The 19,979-nt window shown below is 40.5% G+C and overlaps 1 protein-coding gene across 1 annotated transcript in view; it reads left to right on the top strand.

The window, feature by feature from the left end:
* Positions 1-19,979, top strand: part of ARL3 (ADP ribosylation factor like GTPase 3) — a 52,086-nt gene that overhangs the window by 7,568 nt on the left and 24,539 nt on the right. Inside the window, exons 2-3 of the mRNA XM_015420134.1 lie at positions 11,506-11,649; positions 17,651-17,767. Of these exons, the coding sequence (XP_015275620.1) occupies positions 11,506-11,649; positions 17,651-17,767 (261 nt within the window). The remainder of the gene's footprint in view (positions 1-11,505; positions 11,650-17,650; positions 17,768-19,979) is intronic.

The following is a 19,979-nucleotide window of genomic DNA, read 5'->3' as shown; positions in this document are numbered from 1 at the left end:
GCATGACCATTGCAACCAAAACGGACTTTTCAGCCACGTCAGCCTGCAACATTCCAGACATACTCATATTGCAGCTATGTACAGGATGCTGCCCCAAACATTTCTGAGTGGTTTGTGCTGGCATGCCAATATCCAGTATGTGCTCAATTCAGCATGTGGTATATATACCTGATTGCCCCACCATGTGTTGACACAGCTGGAAGCCAGCACAGACTAGATGGTATATGACTGGGCCCTTATGGTGTATAATAGATAGGATCTCTTAAATATTACTTGGGACCTAACTACACATTTACAGGTTCTGTCTTTGTCCACCATGAGAACTTTCAGAAGAATCAGAATTGTGTCATTAGTTTCTTAACCGTCAGTATGGTGTCATGAATGGGGAGCCCAGGGTTCAGATCCCCTTTTAGCCCTCACTCAGTGACTTTGGACCAATCACTTTCAGCCTCACACCTCACACAGTTGTTGTGAGGATGCAGTAGAAGAAGGGAGAAATGTGTGCTGCCCTGTGATTCTTGGAGGAAGGGCAAGATAAAAATCTGACAGACATTTCTCAGCTGCTGTCTTTCTGCACTCTCTAAGTACCATTTTAAACAAACTTTCTTACTGATCACTTCTTCTGTTTTAGCCCAGCAACTTATACGTGTGCATGACAGCTCAGATTATGAAAATGTTCTCCCAACAAAAAGTTCAGTTGAAAGAAGTTGGTAGAATGGAAAGTTTCAGAAATATGTAAGGATGATCCAAGCAAGACAAAATTAGAGCCACTGAAGAAAGCAGAAATGTAAAAGACAGCATGTTCTAGAACTTGAATAGTATATGCATATGGAAAAAGAATACCAGTACAACAAAGCAAATATAACATAGAAAAAATTACCGGTAAGCCCTCCTCTTTAGAAGTGCTGTGGTGTTTTGCCATGGAAAAATTGTGCGTGTGTTTTATTTCTATGTTTTAATGTGGAGTTTTAAATGAATGTTGGTGTGATTTAAAACGTAGGCCGGTAGAGTAAGAAAGAGGGGGGCTGGATGAGTGCGTGAAGTGTGTTATGATTGGATGGTGGCTGTACCCTAGGGCCAGAGTTGACAGTTTTGTTGAGAGAGAGGCTTTATGTGAGAGTTAGTGCTTAGCTCTGTATGTGTGTGCGTAGGAGGCAGCTTGAGTGAGGTGCTGTAAAGTATGAGAGAAATCTGTGTTCGGTGTGGAAGTTACTAGCCTGTGTGGCAAGCTGGGAAGTTAAGCTGCGTGGAAGTTATTGGCCTAAGTAGCAAGTTAAGAGAATGAGTTCCCTGTGGCAGTGGCAAGTGAAGAAAATAAGTTCTGTGTGAAAGTGACGAGCCTAAGTGGCTAAGTTTATTTAAGGAACTTTAGAAAACCTATCTGAAACTAACCTATCTGAAACTATTACGCCTATGTACCTATCTGAAACCATTAAGCTTATTATCCCTACAGAAACCATTACACAGTTATACATGAAATCTATGTTTAAGAAAAACAACTGTTTACTTTAGAGTGAAGGATCGTATTTTACTTCAGAGTCACCCCCACATGCTGACTGTTCTGCCAATCATATTCAACTAAGCCATCATGTTCTTTGAGTCCAACTAAGAATTCTAAGGTGGCAGCAAAAATAAGGAAGGCAAGGAGGCAGCATAACACACTTCACATTAGAATACTACAGAGAGGTGCCTTTACAGAGGTTACACATAAAGGGGTCATGGCCCATAGCTAATGTGGGGCCCAGCCCCCCAGCATTTTTTCCAGGGCCCCTCCCTCCCAGGCTGGCCCCAAATTGAATTAATGTAATTAATTTTGATTTAATTAGCTGTGCCCCCCCCAAGGCCCCCTCCCTAAAAACCCCTAGCTATGGGTCAGGTTCACCGTCACACAGAGAGGAAGAAAGAGAAACATTACAAGAAATGTAAGCCCTTTCTGTTTAAACTGTATTTTGAAGCTGGACTTATAATTGATAGAAAGTTAGTAGACTTTGCAAGTGGGATTTTTTAAATGAAATTCAATTAAAGTTTAAATGACAGAGGCAGGAGGCATGACACCCTTGCTTCTCTACGAGCTGCATGTAACAGCAACAATAAGAATAAGCTTTTGACCCAACAGATGAGGCTGTGCAACCTACCTGAGGGTACCTACCCAGAACTGAAGACCTCTGTCCCAGAGGGAAGGCACAGTTAACTGTTTAAGAAAAATGAGATATCCACAAGATATATACTTCAAAAGACACAAGCTTTAACATGTATCTTTAAAATAATTAGATCTTTGCCAGGGTATAAATATTAGTAATTTGATCTTTACATCCCAGTTTGTTGAGAATGGCAATCTTCTAAAAATATTTCTCATCCTTATGGACCATGCACCTGTACTTGCAGACTCCTTGTATTTGCTGGTCTGTGTGTCTGTTTTCTGACCCCTCAAAGCTAAACTACACTTTTGAGTTTTTAAAGAGATGGGTTCAGGTTCCATGGACCCAAGATGGGTTCCCTACATCCATGTAGCGGCTGTAGGGAATGGCTATTAAAAAAAATTAAGCCAAGATGGTTTGGGCTTGGAAGACCACCAGTGGGGGAGGAAGGGCTCCTGTGCCCCTCAAGTATTTTCCTGCATGGAAACAGTGTGGGAGAGGGAGTTATTTCCTCATTTTTGCTACTCTGTAGAGTATTTTGTGCCTGTGAAGCAGTAAAACTGGGAAACAACCCCCCCCCCAGCTATTTCAGCACAAGAAAACAGCTTGGGGGGAGGCAGGAGCCCTTTGCCCCCCTCTCAGTGGCATTCTGAGCCCAAACAGGTTCTCATTTAGTTTTCAAAAGCCATTCCCTGCAGATGCTGTGTAACTGGGAACCTAAGTTGGGTCCAGGAAAACTGGACCCAACTCTTTAAAACCCTGAATGTTTAGTTGGGCCCTGAGAGACTCTGATTGGGAGCCCTGCACACGAGCTACAATTCTGACATACCTTCAAGATGGGGCAGGCTAGTCACTATTTTGCAAGATGGAGCTTAACTGATGTGATGTCACAGAGGATCAGAGGTATCAGAATATGATTTTGTGGATTCATTGCAGAGAGCATTGACTAGGATGCTAGGTAGCACTCCTTGATCAGGAAACCCAGCCGAGAGAGATAAAACCGAGGAACTTGATAACCTTGGAAAGGGATGGAAGGTTGCTATTTATTTTCTATTAGTACTTGAAAAGAAAAGGCTACCTGGATTAAGTCATACCTACATGCTTAAGCATGAAAAAGTCGGCATTTTAAAACTCTGTTGTCAGCAGTCAAATGCCATACTGGGCCTTGTTACTACCCTGCATGAGCTGAGAGCGTTTCTCCAGAACACACTCAACACATCAGTGGTACGATATAGATGAAAATTAGTATTGAGTAGGTAAACTGTCTTTCAGGGCAAATTAGCATTACTGATCTTATTGGGGGATCTTTGAAGTGCTTTTAAGGAATCAAGGATTCTCACGAACAGAGTTCGGAAACCACTGCGGTAGATTGTCTATGTTACTCCTTGATCTATTATGCTAATATTGCATTTCCTCTTCCAAGGAAAAAGTCAAGCTCTTTGTCTTAGGCTTCATGAACAGCACGAAGGGTAAAGACAAGGTGGAAAGCAGTTGTGTTGTCGTCATTAAGCATAACAAATATGGCTGAAAGTATTGGGATTGGGTGGATAAAGGCATTTGATGGATGATTTGTAATTTGAATATCGTTAGCATTTAATACTTTCTCATCTTATGAAAAGTTATTAGTTTGTATCCAATGCCTATTCCAGCACCTATATCAATATTGTTTCTCTTTTTTTTGGTAAACAAATTTTTATTTTCTCAGGAATACAACATGTAAAATTAAATCATTTCATTTTATCAATTGTCTACCCCATTCCCAGTTCCTCCCCTCCCTCCGGTGGCTTCCCGCAATGCTTCCACCCCTACTCCAAATTACTTCATATCATTAACTATATCAATTTCTTATCGTTACAATCTAAAGATAACATCATTTGACTTAATATTGATCTAAACATATTAAGTTTTGTTTCACATCCCAGTTCTTTTCCAGATATATTTTAAAGTCACTCCATTCTTGAAAAAACATGTCTTCTTCTTTATTATTCAGCTTCTTCGTAATTTTGTCCATCTCTGCCATGAACAGAACTTTTTGTATCCAGTCTTCAATTTCTGGCACTTTCTCTGTTTTCCAAAATTGTGCATAAATCATTCTCGCTGTTGTGATTAAGTACCAGAATAAAGTCTTTCTAGTTGTATTGACTTCTTCCATTTTCAATCCCAAAAGCAGAATTTCCGGCGCCTTTTTGAAAGAGCATTTCAGAATTTTTTGCATTTCTTTGTGGACTTTTGTCCAAAAGTCAACTGCTTTCTCACAAGTCCACCACATATGATAAAATGAGCTTTCATGGCTCTTGCATTTCCAACACTTATTTGACATATTCTGGTTCATATTTGCAATTTTTTTCGGAGTCATGTACCACCTATACATCATTTTATAACAATTCTCTCTAACATTGGTACAAGGCGATATCTTAATAGAATTTTTCCACAAATATTCCCAGGTTTCAATAGCCACTTCCGTATTCATATTTATCGCCCATTTTATCATTTGCCCTTTTACAGTCTCATCTTCAGTATACCATTTTAGTAACACTTTATACATTTTAGAGATATTTTTTCCCCCTTCACTCTCCCAAATCATTTCAATCTCATTTTTTTCCTCTCTAAAACCATAGTTTCTTTTGTCTGATCTAAAAAGGTCAAAAATCTGCATATATTTCAGCCATTCATAATCATATTCAATTTCATTCTGCTTTTTCATTACCCATTCTGTTCCCACTTTTTTAATTAGATCTTTATATGGCAACCAATCTTTATCTCTATGTCTTGAGTAAGATGTTAACACTTCCACTGGTACAATCCACAATGGTCTTACATCACAAAAGTATTTTTTATACCTCATCCATACCACAAATAGTGCTTTTCTTACCACATGAAGCTTAAAAAAGCTATCCATTTTTGTTTTGTCATACCATAAATATGCATGCCAACCAAATCTACAATCATGGCCTTCTAACCCCAGTAACTTATCATTTTCTAATTTCACCCATTGTTCCATCCAGGTTAGACAGACCGCTTCATAATATAGTCTAAGATTTGGTAATTGTAACCCACCTCTATCTTTGGCATCACAAAGAATTTTCATCTTGATTCGCGGTTTCTTGCCTGCCCAAACAAACTTTGATAGTTCTTGTTGCCACTTAAGTAGCAAATCTGTCTTACTAAGTATTGGTATTGTTTGGAACAGGAACATCAAACGTGGTAGGACATTCATTTTTATGACTGATATTCTTCCCATCAGTGACAAATTCATTTTGTCCCATTTCTTAAAGTCTTGAGTTAACTTAGTCCATAGTTTTTCATAATTGTTCTTATATAAGTCTATATTTCTTGCAGTTAACTCAATACCAAGATATTTAGTCTTTTTTACTACTTCACATTGTACCAGGTCTTGCAGTTCCATTTGTTTTTGTTTCGTCATATTTTTACAAATAAGCTTCGTCTTATTCTTATTCACATAAAATCCGGCCAATTCTCCAAAGTCCTTTATTTTTTGGAATAGTAACGGTAATTTGTCTGTCGGGTTTTGCACAATGAACATTACATCGTCAGCAAATGCTCGATATTTGTATTTAAGTCCTTTGTGTGTCAATCCCGTTATCTCTTGATCTTGCTGTATTTTTTGTAGAAGTATCTCCAACACCCAGATAAATAATAACGGTGATAGGGGACAACCCTGTCTGGTGCCTTTCTGTACCTTGAAGCTATCTGTCAGTTCTTTGTTTACATTCAGTTTAGCTCTTTGTTCAGAATAGATAGCTTCAATGCAATTTCTGAAGTGTTGTCCCACTTCTATTTTTTCCATCATTTGCAGCATAAACTTCCAGTTAAGATTGTCAAATGCCTTTTCGGCATCGATAAATAAAAAAGCTACTTCTTGTTCAGGGTGTTTCTCATAATATTCAATTGCGTCCATTACTATTCTTACATTGTCTCTGATCTGTCTCTTTGGTAAAAAACCAGCTTGGTCTTCTGAAATCACTGTTTGTAAATAGTTTTTCACCCTCTCTGCAATAATTTTTGCAAAAATCTTGTAATCATTATTCAAAAGAGAAATTGGCCTATAGTTTTTCACATTCGTTGGTTCTTGTCCTTCCTTTGGTATTAATGAAATAATTGCTTCTTTCCAAGAGTCTGGCACCTTCTTACTCTCACGTATATCGTTGGATAAAGCTTCCATGACCGGAACAATTTCTTCTTTCATTTTTTTATAAAACTTTGCGGTAAATCCGTCCGGTCCTGGCGCCTTCCCCAACTTCGCTTCTTCAATTGCCTTCCTCACTTCTTCTTTTTGAATTTGGCCATTCAGTAATTCCTGAAATTCGTTGCTTATTTTAAGTAACGGAACCTTGTCCAAATATTTTTTAATCTTCTCAAGATCTGTTCTATTTGCTTGGAATAATTTAGCATAATACTTGAAGAAACTTCTCTTTATGCCAGTAGGGTCAACGAATTCTTTTCCTTCTTCTATTATTTTGGTTATCATTCTTCTTTCTTTTCTAGCCTTAAGTTGCCACGCTAAAAATTTCCCCGGTTTATTTGCCCCTTCAAAAGATTTTTGCTGTAGCCTCTTTAAATTCCAATAGAGCTCCTGGTTTAAAGTTTCATTCAGTTGTTCTTTCAACAACTGTAATTCTCGAATAATCTTCTTTTTCCCTGGTTTCTTCTTTAATTCTTTTTCTTTTTGTGATATTTTTTCCAACACTACTGTTTGTTTTTGAAATTTTTCCTTCTTTTGCTTCGCATTTTGAGAGATGAGAATCCCTCTCATCACTGCTTTATACGCATCCCACACCACCTGAATTGGGGTCTCTTTATTCAGATTTTGTTGGAAAAATTGCTTTGTTTCTTCCTTTAACATTTCAGTTACATCTTTTTTATCCAACAAATCATATCTTCCCTCCAAGTCTTTAAAAATTTCTTTAGGTTGTAAATCTTTTCTCACATATGTCACAACTCCTTTTTTCTTGTTTAAGGCCGAAGAATAAAATTCTAATCCAAATTTGACATTTTTTAAATATTTAGTATCGGAATTTCTAATATGAGTTTCTTGCAAGCATATCACATTACAGTTTTGTTTTTGTATCCAATGGTTGATTCTTTTCCTCTTATTTGGTGAATTTAGTCCATTCACGTTTCATGACAACAATTTGTAATCCATTGTAAATTTTTGAATTAGATTTCTCCAAAGGCATCTAAATTGTCCGCCTTAAATTTATATAAGTCCGTCACCGATCTGATCTGGATCCTCCCACCTTTATAAGTAAAGGATAGACCTTGTGGGATTTCCCATCTATATCTGATATTCAGGGTCTTCAGTTTGTCAGCCAAAGGTTTATACCTTTTTCTGTCTTGCAATACTACTCGTGGGCGCTCTCTCATCACCATGATCTTGTTTCCTTCCATTTCAAATGGGACGGTAAATTGTTTCTTAAAGATGTCTTCTGTTGTTGCTCTTGTTACAAATTGTACAATTACATCTCTTGGTAAATTTTTCTTTTCCGCAATTCTGGAGTTCACTCTATATATCAAATCAAAGTCTGTTTCCATTGTTCCCTCTTCCTCTTCCAAATATAAAGTTATCGCTTTTATCATCTCCTCTCTTATATTTTCATTTTCTTTTTCTTTGATACCTCTGAATCTCAAATGAGTTTGCATCCTTCTGAACTCCGTCATTGTTTCAGATCTTCTGAATTGCTGAGTCAAAGAATCCTGTTTCTCCTCCAATTGTTGCATTTTTTCCTCTGTCTCTGTAGTTTTGGTTGCACTGGCCTGTATTTCTTTTTTGACTCCTTCTAATTCTTGCTTGATTGAAGTAATTTCTGTTGTAACCAATTCCTTTAATGCTGCTACATTTTTCTCCTGGGCTTCTTCAATTTGTTTCAGATGAGTCTGAGTCTGCTTTGCCATTTGCTCCTCCAGTTCCTTCTCCATATGTTTTTCTTGCACCCCCATTCGTTTCTCAATCTGCTCCCCCATGGCTTGGATCGCCTCCATCATCCTTTTCTCCATCGCTTCCATGGCGGCATACAATTCTTTCTTGTCCTTCTCCCTCTCTTTTGACATTTTGGGGGTTGTCGTTGAGCCTGTCCTTGGTCTCACAACTGGTTGAACGTCAGGGTCAGAATCGGCTCTTTTCGGTGCCCTTCTGGTCTCCGTTTTGGCGATTTCTCTGCGGTGCACAAATTCACAAACAAATTGTCTCTTCTAGAAGATAAACTTTTGGCTGTCCAAATGCATCTATAAATATCAATATTGTTTCTGATAGGTGATTAACAGTACAATCCTAAATTACAGCCTTCTGTCTCAATTGAAGTCACTGAGTTTAGAAGAGTATAATTTTGTTTAGGATTACACTGTAAGAGTTCTAATTTAGGTACTCCGTTTTGATAAGTGTTAGTTTTCATTTACTAAAAGACATTGTTTTGAGAATTTTAGAGTGAGTTCTGTATGGAGGATGTGGAAGCAGGTTCTGGGAAGGAACATGTAAAACCTGTGGACATCACAGATCACTAGCCAAGCTGGAACTAGAAAACAGATCCTTTGACTCATCCAGTGGACTTTCTGGATGATCTTTCTTATATGGTTGTAATGAACAGCTTGAACATATTTACATATCAGTACCCAACATGCCCCTTCAGCTGATACTCCTTTCATAACAGCACAGGTGTTTAAGCTCTTGCACCACCAATGAACACCATTATTTCTAGCATTTTTGCATTGCAAATAAATTCACAGGCATATTCTGTTTCCAAACCTTGAAAAGGACTCTCAGTTCAAGAGTCTGAAATACGCTGAACTTTTCTTAGTCACACAATGCAGGGAATTGGGATGTTTGCAAGAGCTAAATCCCGAAAATGCTGATATGTGAATGTCTCATTTGCCCAGAATGGTTCAGAGGATAAATACAAGGGGCTTTGGATAATCAGAATCATTACTAGGTAAGAAGTTCATGCTGTGGCTTGTAGTAACTAAGAGAGGGTGATATGGATTACAGGGTTTTATATGTAGGGTTTGTCTGGCTCATTCAGCAGCTTGGCTGAAATTCTGTACTTTTTCAAATCTTGAAATCCAGCATGTTGATGAGAATGATGTGGCTCCATTTCTTTCACATGTGTTGATAGTTGATACTGGCATTGTTAGTGGTTCCTAACAGCAGGGGAAGCTGCATGGGGTAGAAAGATTGACTTCAAACTAGAGAAATGAAAAGGAGATTAAATCGTAGGATCTTGACATATATGGCATTCTAGCATTGTGGATTACCAAAAGTGTGGATCCCATGTATGGAAAATCATATTAAGAGCTTGTACTCTCTTCCATCTCTCTCCATTTTCCCTCAGTTTACCTCAAATCTTTGGCAAAAGTTTGTGGATTCCCTCTGTATAATATTTTTAAAATTCATCCATTCTTGTCTACCAACTATGTAAACCCCTTAATCAGACTTTCATTGTAATACTTATTGATTATTTGCTTCCCAGTCTTTCTGCCTCAACTGAAGTATGTTATCTCTGTTCTCTGCTCTTCTACACAATTTTTTTTATCACACTTCAACACACCTCTATAGGATGGATCCATAGAACCTCACGTTTGGCAATTTTGTGGAGGCAATTTTTGCCACTTCCCTGCAGCCCTCTGCACCCTATAAAAAGCCACCATGGAGGCTTGGGAAATCCTCAGAAAATGGCATGATATGAAGTACAGGAGCTTGGGAGAATTGGCAGGACCTTTTGTATAAGCTCTTCTGCAACTTGTAAATGAGATGGGACAGGCAATTTTGGTTAATTCCTTCTACTGCTACAAACTCCATACTCCATCCCACATTGTTCCTGAGGGTCTCCCAACTTTCAGGAAAGCCTTGTTTGGTGGGCCTTTCTACCAAGTTGCATTCTGAAGCTGAACTTGAACCAAACTGAATGTATCATTTTTCCTGCATCCTTGCTCTTGTGCACCTGTGCATTAACTCCCTTGCAAAGACCTGCTGCTGTTTTGTTTTTTAGACAGTATTGCAGTGCTTGACCATTTCTTTTATTTGGTGTAGGGGCTTTTGTTCAAGTCTTGGGTAATTTCTTCACTTGATTATGCTGATGGTTTTATTCTTGAGATCTCACTTTCTCATCTTCAGTTCTAAGTTTTGTTCTTGTTTCATTATTCTGATTAGATGTCACCTCTGTTTTTAATTCACTGGCTAGCTTTTCCTGCCTGTATTCATTATGCCTACTACTACTGGTTGCATTTAAGGTTCTTTGGGATCTTGCTGTTTCTGGTTTCTCTCCATTGATTTCTATTTATGTGTCTTCTCATTCTTTCTGCTTTGTGTGGTTATCTGGTGAGGCCTTCTGTTTTCTTAGCACTGTCACCTGCAGCCTTCTCCTCTGGCTGCCCCCTCCACTTGGAACTCTGTTCCTCTTAGTAGCCACCTTTTCTGTTCTATTTCCTTTCAGAAACTCACTTGTCCTACCTTATGTTTTCTTTAATACATATTATGCTATTCTAGTTTTTATTTCAGAATCTTTCTGTACTTCTTTTTGTTTGCTTTCCTCCCGTATTTATTAGGGTTGCCAGGTCTTACCTCCTCGCCGGCTAAGGGTGGGAGGGAACTCTCCGGGAGTAGGGGGCAGGGCATTGTCACCGCATGTGATTTATAGCCACCCTTACTGTTCTTAATATGCTGGTTGCTTGTAAGCTTCTGGTCTGGGAACAGTTTTTTAAAAAATGTACAGCACCAAGTAATTTTAGGCACTTTGTAAACAGAATACGCGGATATGTTTCTTTGCACTGGTTTCTCCTGTTCTGTATTAAATTTATTTTTTTTCCTGACCTCTGAGTTTTATGATACCAATAGCCCTGTTAGCTGCCCTGAGCCTGCCTCACCGGGGAGGGTCAGGTATAAATCAAATAAATAAATATTTTCTCTTCCTTGGCCTTTCTGTTTACCAAATACTAATTTTCCTACTAAGCCGCTTCTCTGTGCATTTACGGCCCCTTTTTTTGTGGAACTCTCCTCCCTTTAGATTTTCAGATGACCTCTTTGTGCTGCTTTAAGAAATTAATTTATACTCATGTCTTGCACTTCTTTCTTGATTTCCTACTTGATTTTTAAAAAAATATATTCGTAAATTAATTATTGACTAGATTTTGCTGTCATTATTTTGCTTCCTTTTGTCTTATCCAGTGAATATAACATTTTCTCCCTCTCTCCAAATTTCCTCTTATTTTGTCTGTGATCCTACAAACACAGATTTGTGCATACGATTCATATATAGTGACTAATATATCTGAGATGCTTTCATAAATAATGAACAATTAGAGTGATGTTGCCACTGTACTTAGCAAGGAACATCTCCCATCTTTTTGGCTGATACAGGGTTTGCTGTCAATTCTGCGTAAATTGAAGAGTGCGCCGGATCAGGAGGTAAGAATCCTCCTCCTGGGACTGGATAATGCGGGCAAAACCACCCTTTTGAAACAGCTAGCATCAGAAGATATCACCCACATCACTCCAACACAGGTAAGGAAGGATACTTTTGGTCTGCCAGATATTGAATGTCCAAATCCATTGCTAAATCTTGATGTTTAAAAGGAAAGAACTGATGTTACAAACAGAATCAAGTTGAATGGGCTATCAGTGACACACAGTTCCCTCCAGGTCTGCATTTCTAGCTGTATAGTGAACGTTTGTCACAATGGGAATGAGACTGCGGGATCCCTGAGCCAGTGCAGTCTCTCCCTTCCCCTGTCCTGCCTCAGAAATGAATCAGTTTTGCTTTCATGGCAAACTATAGATCCCGTTGGTCAATCATGTTGGTCTGAAGCAGTACAACAAATTTAGAGTCCAATAGCACCTGTAAGACCAACAAAGTTGTCACACGAGCTAGATGACCCCTCTTTGCTGTCGCTCGATCCTACTAGCTGTTGGCTGTCAGCCACCGTGCCCCACCTCCCGGAGGAACCGCAGAGGCCTCAGACTTGTGGGAGAGAAGGAGGTTACGTCACCACCCTCTTCTCTTCCTTGGCAGGTCAGACAATACACTCTCTCCGCTTGTCCGCTCTCACGTCGCCTGTGCCTCATCCTCCTCGGCCTCTGCTTTCAGTCCTCTTTTATTCCCTCTTCATGTCACCTGTCTCCCCCTGTGCTCCACCCTCCACCCCTCCCCAGGGCCCCGCCCCCTCCTCTTATGCCGAGACGCTGAGCCGTGGGCATGGCGTCTTCCCTGCTCACTTGCTCTCAGCCCGACGGTTGTGCAGACTCTGCGCTTCTCCCTCCCCAAGCTGCTCTGGGCCGTGGGTGGGCTCTCGCCCGGCGCAGTTCCCGCTTTTCCTCTGGAGGCTTCCTTCCCCCTGGCTTGTCACTCGTCTGGGGTGGCGTTGTCCTGAAGATCGTTTGGCGTCTCGTCGGGGCTTGGGGGACTCGGTGGCGTCGGGGTCGGTCACCCCTGCCTTCCTGTGAGTGCCATGGGGGTTGGGAAATGGGGGGTCGGGCGTATTGGAGTCCCGAGCGGCGGCGACCATCCCTGGGGAGGCTCGCCCTCGGGACAAAGGTTTATTGAAGGGATGAGCTTTTGTGTGCACGCACACTTTATCAAATACATTAGAATGGCAGTCAGGGTTCAAACTTATAGCCAGAGAATGAACAGCAAATTAATATGCAACATGATGATGATCAAGATATGCAAAGTGACACTAAATAACAAGTGACACTAAATAACTAAATATGGCAGTATATTGCTGCCATACACACCCAGACAACACAATCACTGGCCCTAACAGCATCAACTACACCATCAGAGGCTCATTCATTTGCTCACCTTCTAACATTGTATATGCCATTAAATGTCAACAATGCCCTTCGGTTCTCTACATAGGACAAACTGGACAAACCCTACGCCAGAGGATAAATGGACACAAATCTGACATCCGCAATCACAAGATTGAGAAACCTGTAGGAGAACACTTCAGCCTTCCAGGACATTCAATAGGTGACCTTAAAGTAGCAGTTTTATTACAAAGCAACTTCAGAAACAGAATGGAAAGGGAAATTGCTGAATTACAAGTTATTACAACACTTGGAACAAAAATCTTCTCAGGACTCAACAGGGATATTGGTTTTTTTAATCTCATTAGATATGCTAACTCCTTCAGTCCTCACATATGTATTCTCAACAAGAAGGACTATAAATCCTCTGTATTTAAATGTATTTTAGAGTATTTCTTTTTCAGAACAGTATATTAGAATACTGAATGTATGCAAGGGATATTAGGATGTCTGCTGACATAACAGCATTTTTTGGAGGGGGATGTAGTGTTAAGTGCCCTCCATGCCTGACAGGAGAGAATGAAGATTCCCAGACACTTCCCACAATTAGAAAATACACCTTTAGACATTTATCTGCTAGTCTGACATATTTATTGCTTTACAACTGTTGACCTTACCTTATAACCTTAGCTTGTTATTTAGTGTCACTTTGCATATCTTGATCATCATCATGTTGCATTTTAATTTGCTGTTCATTCTCTGGCTATAAGTTTGAACCTTGACTGCCATTCTAATGTATTTGAATAAAGTCTGTGTGCACAATGAAAGCTCATCCCTTCAATAAACCTTGTTGGTCTTAAAGGTGCCATTTGACCCTAAATTTGTTGTATGGCAAACTATAGTTCGTGGTTATGCCTGAATCATAGAGGTATGGTTCGTTCTCTTCTCTTCAAACCAAGATTGCAAACCATGATTTAATCCTGGTTTAGAGAGAAGAGAACAAACTGTAGGTTTGGTTCAGTTGATAAACTGACAGTGAAGCACTAAGCATACCTTTCTAAACCCATTGATTTCAATGGAGTGGGAAGGATGTAACTCTGCTTAGGATCACACTGAAAACCATGTTTGGATCCTGGTTTGACAGATCTAGCTGGATTGGCCTCAGCCTACCTTTTGACAGTTAAAATAACCATAGTTAGAGAGCAATCCTAAGCAGGTCTGCTCAGCAGTTCTGTTTTCTATAATAAGACTTACTCTCAGGAAAAGTGTTGTTGGGATTGCAGCCTTTGTCATGGTTTGGCATTGTGTCTTAGCTGAGCCATAGTTTGAGATCTGGACGTAAGCACAAACTTTCTAAACCACGCACCAGGGGAGAAGGCAGGAAATATTTCTATACAAGCCCAAGGATCTCTCAGGCTTGTTCCCATTATGACAAACCATGGTTTTGTTGGATGTGCACTATGCCACTGTGGTTTTTAAGAGTTCAGTCTAGATTCAAATTTCAACCTGTTGTTCTAAATCCTGAGTAAACCATTTTGTTTGGTGGAAGTACCTGTCTTTTATGGGACCAAAAGAACAAGCTGATCTTTCATCTTTAAAAATAATTAAACCAACTACAGTTTTCATATGTCAATATGATGTTTGTTCTAGATAGATTCAGGGGGGCAGCTGTGTTGGCCTGAAGCAACAGAACAAAGTTTGAGTCCAGCGGCACCTTGAAGGCCAACAGGAGGAGCTGTTTAATCTGTGCAAAAAATACATTTTCTGGAAACTACTGTAAAAAGCACGATGGATGCACAGACACCACCTTATACTGGAAACCTACTGACCGACAAACACATCTACATGCCTCCGGCTACCATCCTAAACATACCAAACAATCTATTGTATACTATCAGACTCTACACTACAGCTACATCTGTTCCAATCATACAGACAGAGATTCTCTTTCACAAGTACTTGGGGGGCTAACCTTTTCTTCTGCACAGACAGCACCCCAATCTTAAACAACTCCTCACCCTCAATAATACAACATCTAATTTGAACATGGGACACTGGTACTAGAGCTTGCGATAAACCCAGATGCCAACTTTGCTGCCATGTACACTCAGACAACACAATAACTAGACCTAACAACATCAACTACACCATATCAGGCTTATTCACATGCTCATCTTCTAACATTGTATATGCCATTAAATTCCAACAATGCCCTTCAGTTCTCTACATAGGGCAGACAGGTCAAACCCTACACCAAAGGATAAATGGACATAAATCTGACATCAAGAATGACAAAACTGAGAAACCTGTAGGAAAACACTTCAGCCTCTGAGGACATTCTGTTGAGGACCTCAAAGTAGCAGTTTTATTGCAAAAGAATTTCAGAAACAGACTAGAACAGGAGATTGTTGAATTACAAGTAGGGGTGTGTATTCAGATCTACCTGAGCTGAAAATATATCAGAAAAATACCTTATCAGTATTTTGGGGGTGTATTTTGGCTGGGTTTCTCAGGAAAACCAGCTGGGTATCTGGATTTTCTCAGGATCTTGGCTGGGTATCTGAGTATTTTGGCTGGGTATCTGGGTTTTCTCAGGAAAACTGGGTGGGGGGATATATTTGGGGATTACTGGTAGATCTGAAAACTGGAGAGGCAGGAACAGATTGCTCCTACCTCTTAGCTTTTTGTCAGTTTTGTACTGCAGTCCCTTTAAAGTTTAAAGGGACTGCAAAAGACAGCTTGAGGATCAGCTGTGCTGGCAGGAACAGACTGTCATGCGGGCTTGGTTTGGGGTTGGCTTCTCTTGCAGCCTGATTTAAACCGGGCTGCAGGAGAAGCCAGTCCCAGAAGCTGCTATGCCACAGGGAAAAATCTGCTAGCCATGGCATAGCAGATCCTGGGGCCAGCTTCTCCTGCAACATGGTCTAAACTATGCTGCAGGAGAGGCTATCCCAGCCAGGTCTTCTTGCAGCGGGGAGAGACTCCCTGCGGCACACAGATCCTGGGGCCAGCTTCTCCTGCAACATGGTCTAAACTATGCTGCAGGAGAGGCTATCCCAGCCAGGTCTTCTTGCAGCGGGGAGAGACTCCCTGCGGCACACAGATCCTGGGGCCAGCTTCTCCTGCGAGTGCGACGCTGTTTAAACTGCAGTGCAGGAGAAGCCAAGCCAGGCCCAGGATTGGGCTGGCTTTTTTTTAAAACTGATATTTTTCTTCTTGGGTCTATTGGACTAGAAAAAAAATTGGGATTTCCGAAAAATCCTGGATCTGAATACCATACCGGTATTGGGATCTGGGATTTTTTGGAAATACAATTTTTTCTCCCTGGTCCAATAGACCAGAAAAGAAAAATACTGATTAAAAAAAAATGGCACACCTATAGTTGCAAGTTATCACAACACTCTGGGCAATGGAACCCACAGGGCTTAACAGAGATATCAGTCTCTTATCTCACTACACATGCTAACGTCTTTCAGTTCTTGCATCTGTTTGTAAACTTTTATTACGCTGTATGCTGATTTGCTGCTATTGACAGGTCTTACTGCCTTAATCCAATCTTAGCTATATCTATTGCTCAGTTAGTTATGTATCTTTACTCTAATTAGCCCTTCCTGGCAACACCCCCTCTCACCCCCTTCCTATATGTAATGGTTGGTGACTTCTGTTTCAATGTATTATTCAATTTCTACCCCATCCTCCCCATGTAGGGCATGCATGTGGAAGCTTATTACCCAGAATAAAAAAAATGTTTGCCCTAGTAATGGCATGCCCACATTTGTGAGTCTCCTGGGACTTGTACCTTATACTGCTTCACAAGTTAAGATACTATCAAGTACACATTGTAGACCCAGTTTGTGTACACAGTGAATTGGTAAAACTTGAAGAATATTAAATCTGTCTATATAGATACATATTTGTATATTTTATATATTTTAAACCTCACTGAGGCGGCAAACACCCAACTGATAAGCTAAAATCAATTGCAATTCACCTCATTATACTTCTGTATTGTATAGCGTGTGTACATTAAAAGAGAACCATAAAGTGGCCTTCAGTCCACTTTACACACACCAACATATAAATATTTTTTTTACCCAACCGACACCATCCCAGAGCTGGCCAGTGGGTGGTGCTAGAGATTGTGTCAGGCTGGCTCTCTTTCCAAACTGAGCACATTGCCTTTCAAGATAACTCTGATGCCCCAGAGCAAAAGCCCACCCTCGGATTCCAAGCGTAGAGCCAATCCCCTGTATTGTATGGCAGTTCTTTGCCAGCCCACACCACATCCTGTTTTTCCAGTTACACACCCCTTTCATTTGGAGCTTTAATTGATGAAATGGGCCCTTCAGAAGTGCAGCTGTTGCTCTTAGTTTTCTCATATCAACTCACATGTAGACTTCTGCTTCTTGTTAGTCTGCACATTGGGCTCCGCTTTCAAGTGCTGAAGCTCACTTCTTGCAGCCTTGTGCTTTCTCCTTATCTGCATTGTTCCTTCACCTCCCACTGCACCCTCCTTTCTTGTTATGAGCTGCAACATACATCTTTATAGCTTTGACAGAAGCAGACCCTGATCCATGCAAGGCTGTTGTATCCTTCACCTTGCCCACAGCCAATCCATCTGAATAGCAACACAGGCCCTTATCTTGTTAGGGTTTCCAGACATGTGATATATAAGCTGTGAATGGTGTGTGCCTGCAAATCAGGGGCCAGCCATCAAGTTAACACTAGCTGTGCTTTATCATTTGCTTTGCTGCAGGGTTTTAACATTAAAAGCGTGCAGTCGCAAGGCTTCAAGCTGAATGTATGGGACATTGGGGGACAGAGGAAGATCAGGCCGTACTGGAGGAATTATTTTGAGAATACTGATATCCTGGTAAGTATGGGCCAGTGCTGAGTGGTGCCTTAAATAGCACATTGACTTTAACAGTTAAGTAATGCGGCATTCTTAATCACTATCAAAGCTGTTTGTTTTGCAGCCAGTGTGCACACTTTTGCAAATCCACTGTGCATACGAAACCTGCAGAAACATTTATTTTTAACTGGTCTCTCAGCTGCATGCTATGGGACAGTTCTGTTTGGTGTAGCCACTCCTTTGAAATAACTCAGTGTTTTGGCCTGAAAAGCATCACTGAAATTACAAGGTTGTCATTACACTCAAATCCTTTTCTCTCCACAGTGCTCTGCGAAATGGACCGAAAAAGGTGCCATTAAAGTACAGCCACATTGCAGACTGAAAACCCTGGTTTTTAATGGGTTCATTTGCCATTGACATATTTTGCAGATAATATTTACCAACCGCCACAGAAGTTTGGTTTCTGGCTATAATTCAGGATGTTGATTTTGCTGTCTGATATAGAAAGGCGTCTAGTTTTAAGTGTGCTGGACTATACAGTGCAGAATTTGGTGGATTTATTAGCATCCTGAAAATTTTTGCTTTCTAGCTGTTAAGATTTTGTAGCAAAACATGAAAGCATATTGGCAAAGGTGGCTGGAGACTTAAAATCCAGAAAGGTCATCCTGGTATTCCCCTATTACAATCTCTCAGTCCTTGTCTCTCTGGAAAAGTATCAGCCTTAGCAGTCCTAAGCAAAAACAATAATACTGGTTATTTCATTTTTTAAAATTAGCATATTTACTTTTCAGTGCAAAACCAAACTGAAGCTCCCTCCTGTCAAACTAATGGATCAAAGGAGAATGTGAGGTGCATTTCCCAGGCATGCACGGCTGTTTCTGTTCCACTGTACCCACAGTTCATCAGTGGTTCTTACCCTCCTCCCTCCATTCCACTGCCAGGCATGCTGTCCTAAGACTCTTTCTTCCCAACTCCTGCCTGTCTCTGTCCCCCATCCCCCCCCCACCTCTGCCCAGGGCTCATGTGATGGTGCTGCTGGCTTTTGGGCCTGGAGGGAGAGAGTGAGGAAGTAAGAGAAAGGAGGCCAACTGCATGGCCTCAGGCTATAGAAACCTACTGCTAGACTAAAGGGAAAGAGGAAAGGGTAGCACCCTTTCTTCCCTAGAGCACCCCTCTACTCCTTTCCTCATGCTTCTGTTGTTCTGAGGAGCGTGTGGGAGTTAATTTTGTTATTTGCTAAGGGCACGTGTGGACAACAGGCTTTTGCACATAATACTGCTATTTAATTTTATAACAAGGGAATTGGTCATGCCAATTTCACTCATAAGAGCAAACAGTCAGTGAAAGAAACTATGAAACCAGCTGCCTCACAGACAACCTCTGTGGCAGATAATTTCTTGTGCTTAGCCAGTCCACATCTGAAAGGCTGGTACTGCAAGTGGTTTTTTTAATGTAGAAAAAGCACCACAATCCAGATCTGTAAAAAGACAGGATGCCTACAGGGAAAACTAGAATGCAAAGTTTTGGCAATAACATCATCTGGGTTCTCTGTAATGTGTGAATGAACAAATTATACTTATTCTGGCAAAGAGAACTAGTGTGGAAGCTAACTTGATCAATACTGATTGTCAAATGAAGGGAAGGAGGTGGTGATGCTGGTGGTCTCTTTCCTAGGAGACAGCCCTACAAAAGACAGCCCCTACACAAAGCAATAGAAGACATGCACTTTAGAAATAGTTTTGGAACATATATGACACAGCTATGTAATGTGGACTCTGTAAAATCTTTTTTAAAAAACTAACAGACAGGAAGCAGTTGTCTGATTGCTTGCTTTCAGAATGCTATATACTTTGGTAAAACCTTAGGTAAAGCTTCCAGATGCCTTGTACACACATACTGCAATTAAAAGCTCAGGCTAAGGAATAGTTGCTTAAAACCATGCAGGAAGCAAAGATACCCTACCAGGACAATCCTATACCCTTTCTGCACTGGCAGCTGCTACGATATATCTAATATAGTGTAGTTGCAATCCTTTTCCTTCAAAGCAGTGGTGAAATTTCCCCTGGTGCAAGAGATTTTGTCAGCAAAAGAGATTATCTGCTTTTTGGATATCTTAGGGGACTGTTGGAGTAAGGGGGAGGCAGGAATGATCCATGTCCATAAGTGATCTTCAGATCCAACCACTTGACATTTGTACATTTGTTTCTGTGTTCCGTTTTCTAGACTTCCTTAT

This window comes from Gekko japonicus, unplaced genomic scaffold (assembly GCF_001447785.1).
Source record: "Gekko japonicus isolate JY-2015 unplaced genomic scaffold, Gekko_japonicus_V1.1 scaffold29, whole genome shotgun sequence".
Taxonomy (NCBI): domain Eukaryota; kingdom Metazoa; phylum Chordata; class Lepidosauria; order Squamata; family Gekkonidae; genus Gekko; species Gekko japonicus.
This window is presented reverse-complemented; position numbering and strand designations above follow the sequence as displayed.